Source organism: Hibiscus syriacus, unplaced genomic scaffold (assembly GCF_006381635.1).
Source record: "Hibiscus syriacus cultivar Baekdansim isolate YM2019G1 unplaced genomic scaffold, ASM638163v2 tig00112249_pilon, whole genome shotgun sequence".
Lineage (NCBI taxonomy): Eukaryota > Viridiplantae > Streptophyta > Magnoliopsida > Malvales > Malvaceae > Hibiscus > Hibiscus syriacus.
In genome coordinates, this window is record NW_024063281.1 from 1,180,290 (window position 1) to 1,193,748 (window position 13,459).

Here is a 13,459-nt window from a genome sequence, read left to right on the forward strand (position 1 = left end):
ATTTTGCTTTGATCCCTGATATTGTTATGGGGTTGTAATTGGTGAATGTATATATAGGGAAGATGAATCAACCATGGAAGAGTAGTTTATGATCTATGTTTTGACATATGGGAAACCATGAGAATTAACAGCATGCAATGGCGGATCATAGAATGAGTCATACCAAAAATATTGAAAATTTACTTTGAAGACCCTTATTTTCTAGGGTAAACTAAGAATTTAGTCACCGATCGGTTCTATTTTGTTCACTCAACTATTTTTTTAAAAATCATACCTAAAATTATGTTTTTGTTATGTTTTGATCGCCCAACGTTAATAAGTTACTGAGGTGGTAATTCTTTTTTTTTAATGATTATGTGATATTTACCTTATAGTGACACGTTAACATCTATGTTATTTTTGAACTTTTAGTATGATTTTAAAAAAAAATAGTTGAGTGACCAAAACAGAATCACGAAAATAGTTAGCTGATTAAATGCATAGTTTACCCTATTTTCTAAAATCATTCACAAAATTAAAAATTTATGGTGAAAACATTAAATATATATGTTTATATTTAAAAATTTTATAATTTTATATATTATTTATCATGCAAGTTTAATAAAATTATTTGTCTAAACTAATTACAAGCATAATAATTAAATATATACTAATATGAGTTTCAAGATATTAAGGTACGTACCATGCAAGCTTCACATTATTTTGCTGAAAAAAATACTATAAATAACTCTTAGTAATTTTATTTTAAAAAAATCTTAGTAATTAATTGTAACAAACTTAGAAACTTAATTGATTTATATAATTATTGATTAAAAAATTGTCGATATAGGTCTTAGATAGAAGGATATTGTGGATTTAAATACGTTTAAAATTATAGGGTCTAGATGCACAAACCAACTTATCCTAGTGATTAAAGGAATCGTTTATGTTCATAGAAGTTATAGGTTCGAGCACCAGCGACAGCAATAGGGTGATTGAACGTTCATTGTCAAATGTTTGAGCATGGGCGGAGCTCCCTTAGGATCCAAAGGGGCTCAGGCCCCTGTAAAATTATTTATAAGAATTTATTAGATATTTAATCAAGTAGGGGGCGAACTAAAGAATGATAATCCAATGCCAACAACCGGTTAGTCTAGTGGGATGAGATACTAGATCTCTTAAGTAATGTCAGAATTTCAAATCGTTGAGAGGGACGCCCTCGTCTCTGTAGTACCTGTTCCGAATTAGTCGATTAACAGATTTGAAACCGGTGGATATACAAAAAAAAAAAGAATAATAGTTCAATGTTTTCAATTTTTAGGTCTAATAACAATTTAGGTCATTATAAATTTAATTATTTGACAAATTAGACATTGTTTTCTGTAGTGTAAATTTAAATACATAATAAGTCATTGTATTTTTCTTAAAAAGTTTAATATTTTGACCTCTGTCTATATCCAATCCTAGCTCCGCTCACGTGTTTGAGAGTATGTAGAGCATGTACTGCTTTGTAATCACATTAGCTTAATCAGAAAAAATATAGGCTAGGTTGCCACAATTGGGGGGTGTTGAGGGTGAAATTTAATTTTTAGTCCTTCAAATTTTAAAGTTATAAAGTTATATGTTAAAATTTTATTTTGACTCCCTAAAAGCTAAAAATGATAGAATTTCAATTTGGTCTCATTAAAAACTTATAAAAGTATAAAGTAAAATGATGGTAAAATTACTAGCTTTTTGCTTTTAAAAAATTTATAAGTTTATTATAGACCCCTAAATAATTTTAGATAAACACTAGAGATCTCTAAATTATGCTCAAATGATCGTATTAGTCATTGAACTTTTAAAAGTTATAAAAGGACCATTAAATGCATTGAACTATTACAAAGTGGTCGTTCCAATGTTATAATAAGTGTAAAAGTTTAATATATTCAATTATTATTTTGTAACAGTTTGATAGAATTTAATGATTATTTTATAATAATTTGATAGAATCCAATGATCATTTTAAAACAATTCGATAAATTTAATAACTATTTTGTAACTTTTGAAAATTTATACAAAGTACAAAACACACTATTCATAGTGTTCTTCTTGTAACAATAAAATGTTACATGTTTTAAAAGAATAATATGTAACATTCAAATATCATTGTTTTATTGACCCAAACCATATTTTATTGATTAAATTATTTTCTGTAAAATAAATTGAAAAATGTAAAAATCATTTTTTAAAATATTTTTTTACGAAAATAAATAGATACATACATGCAATGTAGTGATGTGTATTATTTGATGAAATGGTAACATCTTTTGATATAAAATTTTGATTTATATATATATTCATGGTTGGATCGTCTAGGAAAAAATATTTATTATCACTGTTGAAAGAATTTTATTTAAATATCATTTACGGTTCAAACATGATTACTCTCATACAAGGGTTTTATTTAAATATCATCTATGATCAAGGATGAACACATGATTCTATGTTAGGGGACTAAATTTGAACTTTTAAAATTTTAGGGGATAAATTTAAACTTATAAAATTTTAGAGGGTGAAAATAGATTTTTCAATATAAAATACATAGAAAAATCTAAAATATATTGTAATAGGCATCTCATTGTTTCATTTTATTATTTAGAATTTGGCACATTATTACATCAGGATTTCAATTTACAACTAATTAGTTGAACGGGTCGACTTTAGGGATGGGCATGGGACCTGAACCCGACGGGTTCTGATCCGACCCGATCCAAAAAATATATTTTTTACCTTATATATTTAAGAATAATTACAATAATACCTATTTATATATTAACTTTTTCAATTAAATCACTGTTTTTATTGAATAAAAATAGTATTTTTATTATTTCTGGTCGGGTCGGTTCAAGTTCAGATTTTATCTCAAAAACTCAGGTCGGGTTTGGGTCGAGTGAAGGGTATATACTTTTCGAGTCGGATCGGATCGAGTGAAGGATGTAAAATTTTTGGGTCGGGTTAAATTTGACCGAAACTCGACCCAAACCCAACACATGCCTATCCCTAGTCGAGTCTGACTATTTTTGGAATCTAATTATTAGAGTTTTTGTTGATAAGTAACTATGCTATTAGAGTAATATGAGAAGTCAAAATTATATTATATATGTATTATTAATAATTATATATAAATATTTTAAAAAATCTTAAACACCGTTTATCTCTTTTTTCATCTTTGGTTGATAAACGACAACATCAATCTTGATGTTGTTCGTCATTGTCATTGGTATTTTTTTATTTTTCTTTTATTCTCTTATATTATATTTACTTTTCATTGTTATTCTTTTTCTCTACTTCATGTCACGTTTTCTTTTTCCTTATGATATGTTTCTCTCTATCTTTTAGCACTTTTTTGTCATTTGGTCGTTGTTTTTGTTTATCTTTTTTCTCAAGGTTAGGTTTGACGTTGTAACGAATGATCAAGATGAAGCTTATTTGTTATCATGCTGACTTTTTCCACTTTAAAATCACAAAATTAGATTTGGATACGAGATTTGGGTTCGTGGATAATTTTCTCACATCGCTCGACTCGGACTTGTGATTTTTCAGTGGTCTTTTAGTAAATTGATCTTTTTTTTTGTGATTCATTTGTTGATGCGATCAAATATGTTCGTATCTATCTTTTGTTTGAGTTTTTTAGTTAGACTTTTTAACGTTTTCCTTATATGATCCTTGTGTGATTTTAAATGACTGGTTTCTTTTGTCGTTGGTTATAGAAAAATGTCTTAATTTTATGCGATGAAGACGCAAACTTCAAATGAGTCGCATGATCACAAAACCCCAAATCATATTAAAATCAAAACATACAACCATCTCTAATGCATATTATAACTCCAGTGAAGAATCATTTATATATGTTATCTCACAACTTACTAAATTTGTATCCATATCAGCGATCTAAAAATCATCTATATACGAACCTTCACCATCCCCACCGAGCATACCACTAGTGACCAAAGAAGACACAACAAAACAAAACTTGGAGTACCATTCGGATAGTTCACTACCCCTACAAAACTTCGTTACACTCCACCGACTTCAAAACTTGCAAGATAAAAAACTATAAATAACTCTTAGTAATTTTTTTTAAAAAAAAACTTAGTAATTAATTGTAACAAACTTAGAAACTTAATTGATTTATATAATTATTGATAAAAAAATTGTCGATATAGGTCTTAGATAGAAGGATATTGTGGGTTTAAATACGTTTAAAATGCACGAACCAACTTATCCTAGTGATTAAATGAATCGTTTATGTTCATAGAGGTTATAGGTTAGAGCACCAGCGACTGCAATAGGGTGATGGAACGCTCATTGTCAAATGTTTGAGCAGGGGCGGAGCTCCCTTAGGACCCAAAAGGGCCCAGGCCCCTCTAAAATTATTTTATATTCGATAGATTTTGATCTAATTGTATTTTAGTTAATGTAAAATTAAGTATTTAAATTAAGAAATATAAGAATTTATTAGATATTTAATCAAGTAGGGGGCGAACTAAAGAATGATAATCCAATGCCAACAATTGGTTGGTCTAGTGGGATGATGCACTAGATCTCTTAAGCAAGGTCAGAGGTTCAAATCGTTGGGAGGGACGCCCTCGTCTCTGTAGTACCTGTTCCGAATTAGTCGATTAACAGATTTGAAACCAGTGGTTATACAAAAATAATAATGATAATTCAATGGTTTCAATTTTTTGGTCTAATAACAATTTTAGGTCATTATAAATTTAATTATTTGAGAAATTAGACATATTTTTCTATAGTGTAAGTTTAAATACTTAATAAGTCATTGTATTTTTCTTAAAAAGTTTTAATATTTTGACCTCTGTCTATATCTAATCCTAGCTCCGCTCATGTGTTTGAGAGTATTTAGAACATGTACTGTTTTGTAATCACATTAGCTTAATCAGGAAAAAAATATAGGCTAGATTGCCACAATTGGGGGGTGTTAAGGGTGAAATTTAATTTTTAGTCCTTCAAATTTTAAAGTTATATGTTAAAATTTTATTTTGACTCCCTAAAAGCTAAAAATGATAGAATTTCAATTTGGTCTCATTAAAAACTTATAAAAGTATAAAGTAAATGATGGTAAAATTAATAATTTTTTGCTTTTAAAAAATTTATAAGTTTATTATAGACCCTTAAATAATTTTAGATAAACACTAGAGATCTCTAAATTATGCTCAAATGATCATATTGATCATTGAACTTTTAAAAGTTATAAAAGGACCATTAAATGTATTGAACTATTACAAAATGGTCGCTCTAATGTTATAATAAATGTAAAAGTTTAATATATTCAATTATTATTTTGTAACAATTTGATAGAATTTAATGATTATTTTATAATAATTTGATAGAATCCAATGATCATTTTAAAACAATTCGATAAATTTAATAACTATTTTGTAACTTTTGAAAATTTATACAAAAGTACAAAAACACATGATTCATATTGTTCTTCCTGTAACAATAATTAATTGGTCTAGTGAGATAAGACCCTAAATCCCTCAAGTAACAGGGACGAAGCCATGTAAGCCCTTGGGGGCACTGGCCCTCCCCAAAAAAAATACCATTAAAAATATAGGGATAATTGCCTATTTAGGCTTTTAAATTTTGATTTATTTTGATTTCACCCTCATATTCTTTTGTTCATTATACTTTACCGCTTAAACTAAAATCATGGCTCCATCCTTGTTAAGGAAGGTCAGGGATTCGAATCTCATCATTTGCGAATGGAGTAAATTTGGTTGGGTGGTTCACCCATACTAGACCTCTGGAGTACCCGATCCAGATTAATTGATTAAAAAATCGGATACCAATGATTATACCAAAAAAATCTTGTTAATATTTTATCTAGGGTTTTGATTTGCATTGTTTTATTGATCAGGTTACAACAGCACATGTCCTAAACATGTTCCAAGGTGTGACCGTTCCAAGTTTGGCCCGGTTCAGGGTCGACTATGCAAAGTCCTTCTTTGAACTGTTGCTCCTATACCTTCGAGAAACCAAATCACCACTCATGATCACCAAATCACCACTCATGATCAACCCTTACCCATACTTCGAACTAAACGAGATGGAAAAGAACGTGGACTACGCCGTTTTCAGGAAAACCCCCGGCGTTTTCGACCCTTACAGTAAAAGAACGTACAGCAACGCCTTCGATTCGCTTTTGGACAAGACATTTCGGCCATGTTGGCTGCCGGTTTCAGGGACGTCAACATCGTCATCAGCGAGACCGGTTGGCCTTCCTTGGGTGATCCCGGGGAACTTCGCTGCTACAATCGATAATGCGGCTTCGTACAACGGGCATTTGATTCGGAAAATCGTTTTCCGGCTTCGGGACGCCGTTGATGCCGAACTGGACGTTCGATGCTTACATTTTTGCATTGTTTAATGAGAATCAGAAACCAGGTCCAGTTGCTGAGAGGAACTGGGGATTGTTTCAACCAGATTACACACCTGTTTATGTTGCTGGAGCTTTGCGCGATGGCCCTGCACCTAGTCTTAACAATCCTAGCTTCATGGTCGAACGCAGTCGCAGGGTCCCTCACGGTGGCCGTCGAACTCCGAGGGTCCCCCAAGTTAACAATCCTCAGGTATGATTGCAAATGTATACATCAAAACAATTAAAACAAGGAAATTGTGTTAGTAATTTAACCGGAATAGTGAATGATGTTAATCATTTGGACAATCTAATGATAATATAAAAGTAGAGGGACCAAAACTACAATTCGACCTTTCTGATCTGAAATATTTCATTAATTGTTTTCAGTTTCGTCCTTCGATTCAGCCTGCCATGCCACAACCGGTACTAGGTGCGACCAATGCTAAGAAGTTCTGTGTGCCGAAACCTGGAGTTCCCGATGACCAATTGCAGAAAAAATTGGATTTTGCATGCAGCCAAGGAGCCCATTGCAGTCCGATTCACCCGGTGCGATTTGTGCTGCTCCGGCCACCGTCGGCTCTCGTGCTATGTATGCCATGAACTCTTTCTTTAGAATTAGAGGTGTTGATAGCGCCTGTGATTTTTCCGGCACCGGCCAAATCACAACCGTCGATCCAAGTAAGCAACTAAAATATATCATCCGAATCCGTTTTACTTTTAAATTCATTCGCCTAGAAAAAAAAAATCGAATATTCAATTATATCATTTATTTTTTAAATTTTATTTTTGATTTATTCTTGATGCAGGTTATGGCAACTGCCGTTATCCTTGAAGATTTGAATGGGAGAATGGTAACTGTTAAGCGAAGGTTTTGCTTAGCTCAAAAAAAATAATTAACTGTACAGAAGGATCAATTTATTTCGTAAAAAAACAATTTTAAAAAATTATTTTTGAATATTTGATTGCTTTACAAAAGAAAAACAATTTTTTCTTTTATTTTTGAAAAAATGTTACATGTTTTAAAAGAATAATATGTAACATTCAAATATCATTGTTTTATTGACCCAAACCATATTTTATTGATTAAATTATTTTCTGTAAAATAAATTGAAAAATGTAAAAATCATTTTTTAAAATATTTTTTTACGAAAATAAATAGATACATACATTCAATGTAGTGCTGTGTATTATTTGATGAAATGGTAACATCTTTTGAAATAAAATTTTGATTTATATATTCATGGTTGGATCGTCTAGGAAAAAATATTTATTATCACTGTTGAAAGAATTTTATTTAAATATCATTTACGGTTCAAACGTGATTACTCTCATACAAGGGTTTTATTTAAATATCATCTATGATCAAGGACGAACACATGATTCTATGTTAGGGGACTAAATTTGAACTTTTAAAATTTTAGGGGATAAATTTAAACTTATAAAATTCTAGAGGGTGAAAATAGATTTTTTCAATATAAAATACATAGAAAAATCTAAAATATATTGTAATAGGCATCTCATTGTTTCATTTTATTATTTAGAATTTGGCACATTATTACATCAGGATTTCAATTTACAACTAATTAGTTGAAGGGGGTCGACTTTAGGGATGGGCATGGGACCTGAACCCGACGAGTTCTGATCCGACCCGATTCAAAAAATATATTTTTACCTTATATTTTAAGAATAATTACAATAATACCCATTTATATATTAACTTTTTCAATTAAATCACTGTTTTTATTGAATAAAAATAGTATTTTTATTATTTCTGGTCGGGTCGGTTCAGGTTCAGATTTTATCTCAAAAAATCAGGTCGGGTTTAGGTCGAGTGAAGGGTATATACTTTTCGAGTCGGATCGGATCGGGTGAAGGATGTAAAATTTTTGGGTCGGGTTAAATTTGGCCGAAACTCGACCCAAACCCAACACATGCCTATCCCTAGTCGAGTTTGACTATTTTTGGAATCTAATTATTAGAGTTTTTGTTGATAAGTAACTATGCTATTAGAGTAATATGAGAAGTCAAAATTATATTATATATGTATTATTAATAATTATATATAAATATTTAAAAAAATCTTAAACACCGTTTATCTATTTTTTCATCTTTGGTTGATAAACGACAACATCAATCTTGATGTTGTTCGTCATTGTCATTGGTATTTTTTTATTTTTCTTTTATTCTCTTATATTATATATTTACTTTTTCTTTGTTATTCTAGTTTTAAATAACTCTACTCCATGTCACGTTTTCTTTTTTCTTATGATATGTTTCTCTCTATCTTTTAGCACGTTTTTTGTCATTTGGTCGTTGTTTTTGCTTATCTTTTTTCTCAAGGTTAGATTTGACGTTGTAACGAATGATCAAGATGAAGCTTATTTGTTATCATGCTGACTTTTTCCACTTTAAAATCACAAAATTAGATTTGGATATGAGATTTGGGTTCGTGGATAATTTTCTCACATCGCTCGACTCGGACTTGTGATTTTTCAGTGGTCTTTTAGTAAATTGATCTTTTTTTTGTGATTCATTTGTTGATGCGATCAAATATGTTCGTATCTATCTTTTGTTTGAGTTTTTTAGTTAGACTTTTTAACGTTTTCCTTATATGATCCTTGTGTGATTTTAAATGACTGGTTTCTTTTGTCGTTGGTTATAGAAAAATGTCTTAATTTTATGCGATGAAGACGCAAACTTCAAATGAGTCGCATGATCACAAAACCCCAAATCATATTAAAATCAAAACATACAACCATCTCTAATGCATATTATAACTCCAGTGAAGAATCATTTATATATGTTATCTCACAACTTACTAAATTTGTATCCATATCAGCGATCTAAAAATCATCTATATACGAACCTTCACCATCCCCACCGAGCATACCACTAGTGACCAAAGAAGACACAACAAAACAAAACTTGGAGTACCATTCGGATAGTTCACTACCCCTACAAAACTTCGTTACACTCCACCGACTTCAAAACTTGCCAATCGGAACAAAACACTAAATTCCGAAACTTCCATATCTACATCCAAACAGACAACAAACATCATCCAATTTTATCATAAACCAAGGCATTTCTAGTTCACATTCGGACTCGGATTTGATATCAAATGTTCGAATTTGACATGCATATTCCATGATTTCAAGCTGACAAAAGCATACCGTCGCTACATCTATTCGGCTAGCATTTTTTCAATTGCTTCAGCTCTCACAGTAAAGAAGCGTCCTGCCTTACTAACTTATGCTCGCAGCAGAAGAAGCTTCAACTCATTTGTTTTAGCTCCTCTGCAGAACGAGCACGCTCCTCAAAAGAGACTCCACGTGCGTCATCATTGTCATCCCCATGCAGTTCCATGTCATCGTTGGATTCCACAACATTTTCAAGATGCTGGCCCTCAATTGGCGTCTCAGGCACTATGCTCGGACTTGTAGACATCTTTGGCCTGGATATTGTAATAACCATTTGGTAGTGTATATAAGAAAGAATTCAGACAAACATCATACCATGTAATTGCAAGTGGATCCCATATCAACAGTAACTAGTCCAACAGTAACAATATCAGAAATATATCCATATCCCCAAAATATAGGTATACCGATCCTAAAAAAAGAAAAAGAAAAATGGAGCACATGTTACCTCTTTGAAAAAATCATCAGAAGAGGATTACTTTGAAAAAAGTCGTCGACAGTTGTCGATAACTTTGTTGCAATTTTATTTACATTTTAAAACCAAAATATAGAAAAATGAAAGTAGAATGACAAAAATAAGATTTTTTAGAAATCAACTTTAAGTGAATTAAATTTTTGGGTGTCTTTGTTAAAATTACCGTTTCATATTATTATTACAAACACCTTATGCACTGCAGCAAAGTGATTTGCAGCCTCATCGCAGCAAAAGCAAGGTGCAAAATCACATTCATTAGTGCATTCTATCCTCAAGGAATTTGCATGCTCCACATGATGATCCAAGCCCTGTTATTTTCCCAAGCTTTTTTACACCTTAGATTGTGTCAATGATGTATTCATAGATGCTTGTTTTTGATCTTTATGACCATCAATTTGAAAGGGCTTGGAACTTGGTTCCTTGGTTTGAATCAAAGGGATACTATTGTTAACTTTAGCTAAAATGTCTTGTGCTTTTTGGTGTCCTACGTTGTCATTTCTTACATTTGGAAAGTTTGTTTCATTTTATGTCTTAAAAAGGGTTTTTATTCATAAATGTCTTCACATATAAGGCTACTCTAATGGAAGAATCAATCATCATAATGATTAGTTGGTCTCTAAGAAAAGTGAAGAGATAATGTGAATGATAATCAAAAGTATTATTGTTGAAGAATCTCATCACGTAGACACAGGAATGTATTAAGTGTTTTTCAATTCTCACGTTTGGAATTGAGTCAGTGCTAGCTCTCGGCTAAATAAGAAAATTACCTAAGCATGATAGAAATCATACTTAGCATGTTTTGTGGAAACAATAAAACGTAAAGTAAAATAAAGTAAAAATGAAAAAGAAAGAAAACTTATTATAAAAATAAAACAAGATAACAAAGTAGAAATCCAAGATATGCAAGTCATAACCTAAGGAGTGTATTTGTAGGCTTCCAAATCCCCAAAACGGCAAATAAATTCAAATGCAAAATATTCCTAAAGATTATTCCAAGTGTTTTGAATTCGAACTTAAAACTAGTTTTCCTGAAAAATCTCCACGGATTGTGCTGAGTAGCCTACTTTCAAAATCTTCCCAATGCTGACTGTACCTTCTAAAAAATTGCGAATAGCGTTCTTTTACTGCTAGTTCTGGAAAGTAAACCTCTACAAGAAAATAAGCAAAATTGAACTAAATCAGCAATGATAAATTCATAATACGAAAAAATTAACAAGTAAATAATGTCAATCTAGAACACTCATCATGCATGGTTATATTAAATTTATGTTTATGTTAATGAATAAAATATAATAAACCGATAATGTTATGCTCTTTGTTCTTCTTTAATATGAACATGTGTGTTATTCATGTCACTTTGTATGTTACACCGAGATGAGACATTGTGTTACAGAAGTGACCGAAGAATGATTAGTTTAATCATTAGGATGATAAATTCAATTATCGGCTAGTTCATTCATTAGGATGATAAATCTAACTACCGGCTAATGCATCCCATCAGAACGGTAAATATAATAATTGCATATAGTAGAGCTAACTAAGTTGTATGCCATTACATCCATATCATATATGACGTTATATATATGTGTGTGTGTCCATGTTTACTTTGTTGAATATTGTGTGATGTTTAAAAGGCATTAATTGAGTTCTAATATAGAGAGAGAATACGTGATCAGGGGCATAACCAACTAAAGATGGCGACGGGTCGGGTTAGGGTCATGTTTTTTGTTCCGATCCGACCCGAAAATATGCACCCTTCACCCGACCCGGTTCGACCTAAAAAATATATACCCTCCACCTGACATAATCCTATATAAAATAAAGATTTAATTAAAAAATAAAAAAATTAAGAAAATTACATTATTATCCTCGGATCGGAGTTTTTTCACCCTCCATCCAACCCGACTTCACACCTTAAAAAATACGACCCGACCCGAACCTAAATTTTTTTAAAAGAATCCGACTCTATTTGGTTAGGTCGGATCGGAACCCGTCGAATTCGAATTAAATTGTCATCTTTATAACCAACGCGGTTCCGATATTAATATAGACAAAATGATAATTAAAATTGTTGAAACAATACATTAATATTGAAACTGACATTAATAAATATTTAGAAAAATAATAATTAATATATTTTATGATTTTTCCTAATAACATTTAGGAACTAAATTGATCCTTTTTCGGAATTATTTATGCAAAATCTCCTGTCATAACCGATCTTTTCTCTTTCAGTTCTTCAAATATATTTGCAATTCCCATAGCCTGCATAAATAAAATAAATATGCAATTAAATAAAGAATAAACAAAAACTAATGTCTTTGACTTTTAAAATTCAATTCCTAAACCTAAAAGATTATTTTAATAAAAATAAGATTATGGTTTTGATTCTTCAACTATGTTTAATGTTGGACTAACCAATCACAGTATAAGATTGGAGAACAAATTATGGCAAATTAAAGATTGGAGAACAAATTATGGCAAATTAAAGTTTAGAGACTAAATATCAATACAGGAACTAAAGCTTACTTGGATTCTCGCTTATTACTCTTCCAATGCCATTAAAATCACAAAATCTAGGGTTGCCTTCACGAAAGCGGTAGTAAGAATTCATGGCGAATGCTGCACGAGACCTGACGGTGGGTGGATCACCGCATACGGCACCCGGCTGAATCGGACCGCAATCAATGCCTTGGCCGCACGCGAAATCCATGGCTTTCTGCAATTCAGCATCGGAAGCTTTCTCCGTTGGCACACAAAACGATGTCGGAGGCGTGACCACCGCAGTTCCATTATCAAGTACAACTCCATGAGTTTCGACGACGGAAGCGGAGGAGAAGAGATGGAAGACGACGGCGGCGAGGATAAGGAAAGAAACTCTGCTCAATGACTTCATGATGATAATAATATTCTTCTTCTTATTATTGATATTTTGTTTTGATCCCTGATACTGTTATGGGGTTGTAATTGGTGAATGTATATATAGGGAAGATGAATCAACCATGGAAGAGTAGTTTATGATCTATGTTTTGACATATGGGAAACCATGAGAATTAACAGCATGCAATGGCGGATCATAGAATCAGTCATACCAAAAATATTGAAAATTTACTTTGATGACCCTTGTTTTCTAGGGTAAACTAAGAATTTAATTAGTCACCTATCTATTTATCTGGTTCTATTTTGTTCACTCAACTACTTTTTAGAAATCATACCTAAAATTATGTTTTTGTTATGTTTTGATCACCCACCGTTAAAAGTTACTGATTTGGTAATTCTTTTATTTTTTTCAATGATGATGTGATATTTACCTTATGGTGACACATCAACATCTATGTTATTTTTGAACTTTCAGTATGATTTTGAAAAAAAATAGTTGGG

The 13,459-nt window shown here is 31.4% G+C and overlaps 1 protein-coding gene and 1 pseudogene across 1 annotated transcript; one reads left to right on the forward strand and one right to left on the reverse strand.

Annotated features, from left to right (window-relative positions):
- Window positions 1-653: 653 nt before the first annotated feature.
- On the forward strand, window positions 654-7,268 carry LOC120176591 (annotated as a pseudogene).
- A 5,014-nt stretch (window positions 7,269-12,282) lies between these two features.
- LOC120176536 (major pollen allergen Ole e 10-like) lies at window positions 12,283-13,012 on the reverse strand. Its single transcript, XM_039182957.1, has 2 exons — window positions 12,608-13,012; window positions 12,283-12,343 (listed from the first exon to the last, which is right to left on the reverse strand). The coding sequence occupies exons 1-2, from the start codon at window positions 12,972-12,974 to the stop codon at window positions 12,318-12,320; spliced, it is 393 nt and encodes a 130-aa protein (XP_039038888.1). The 5' UTR covers window positions 12,975-13,012; the 3' UTR covers window positions 12,283-12,317.
- Between the last annotated feature and the right edge of the window lie 447 nt (window positions 13,013-13,459).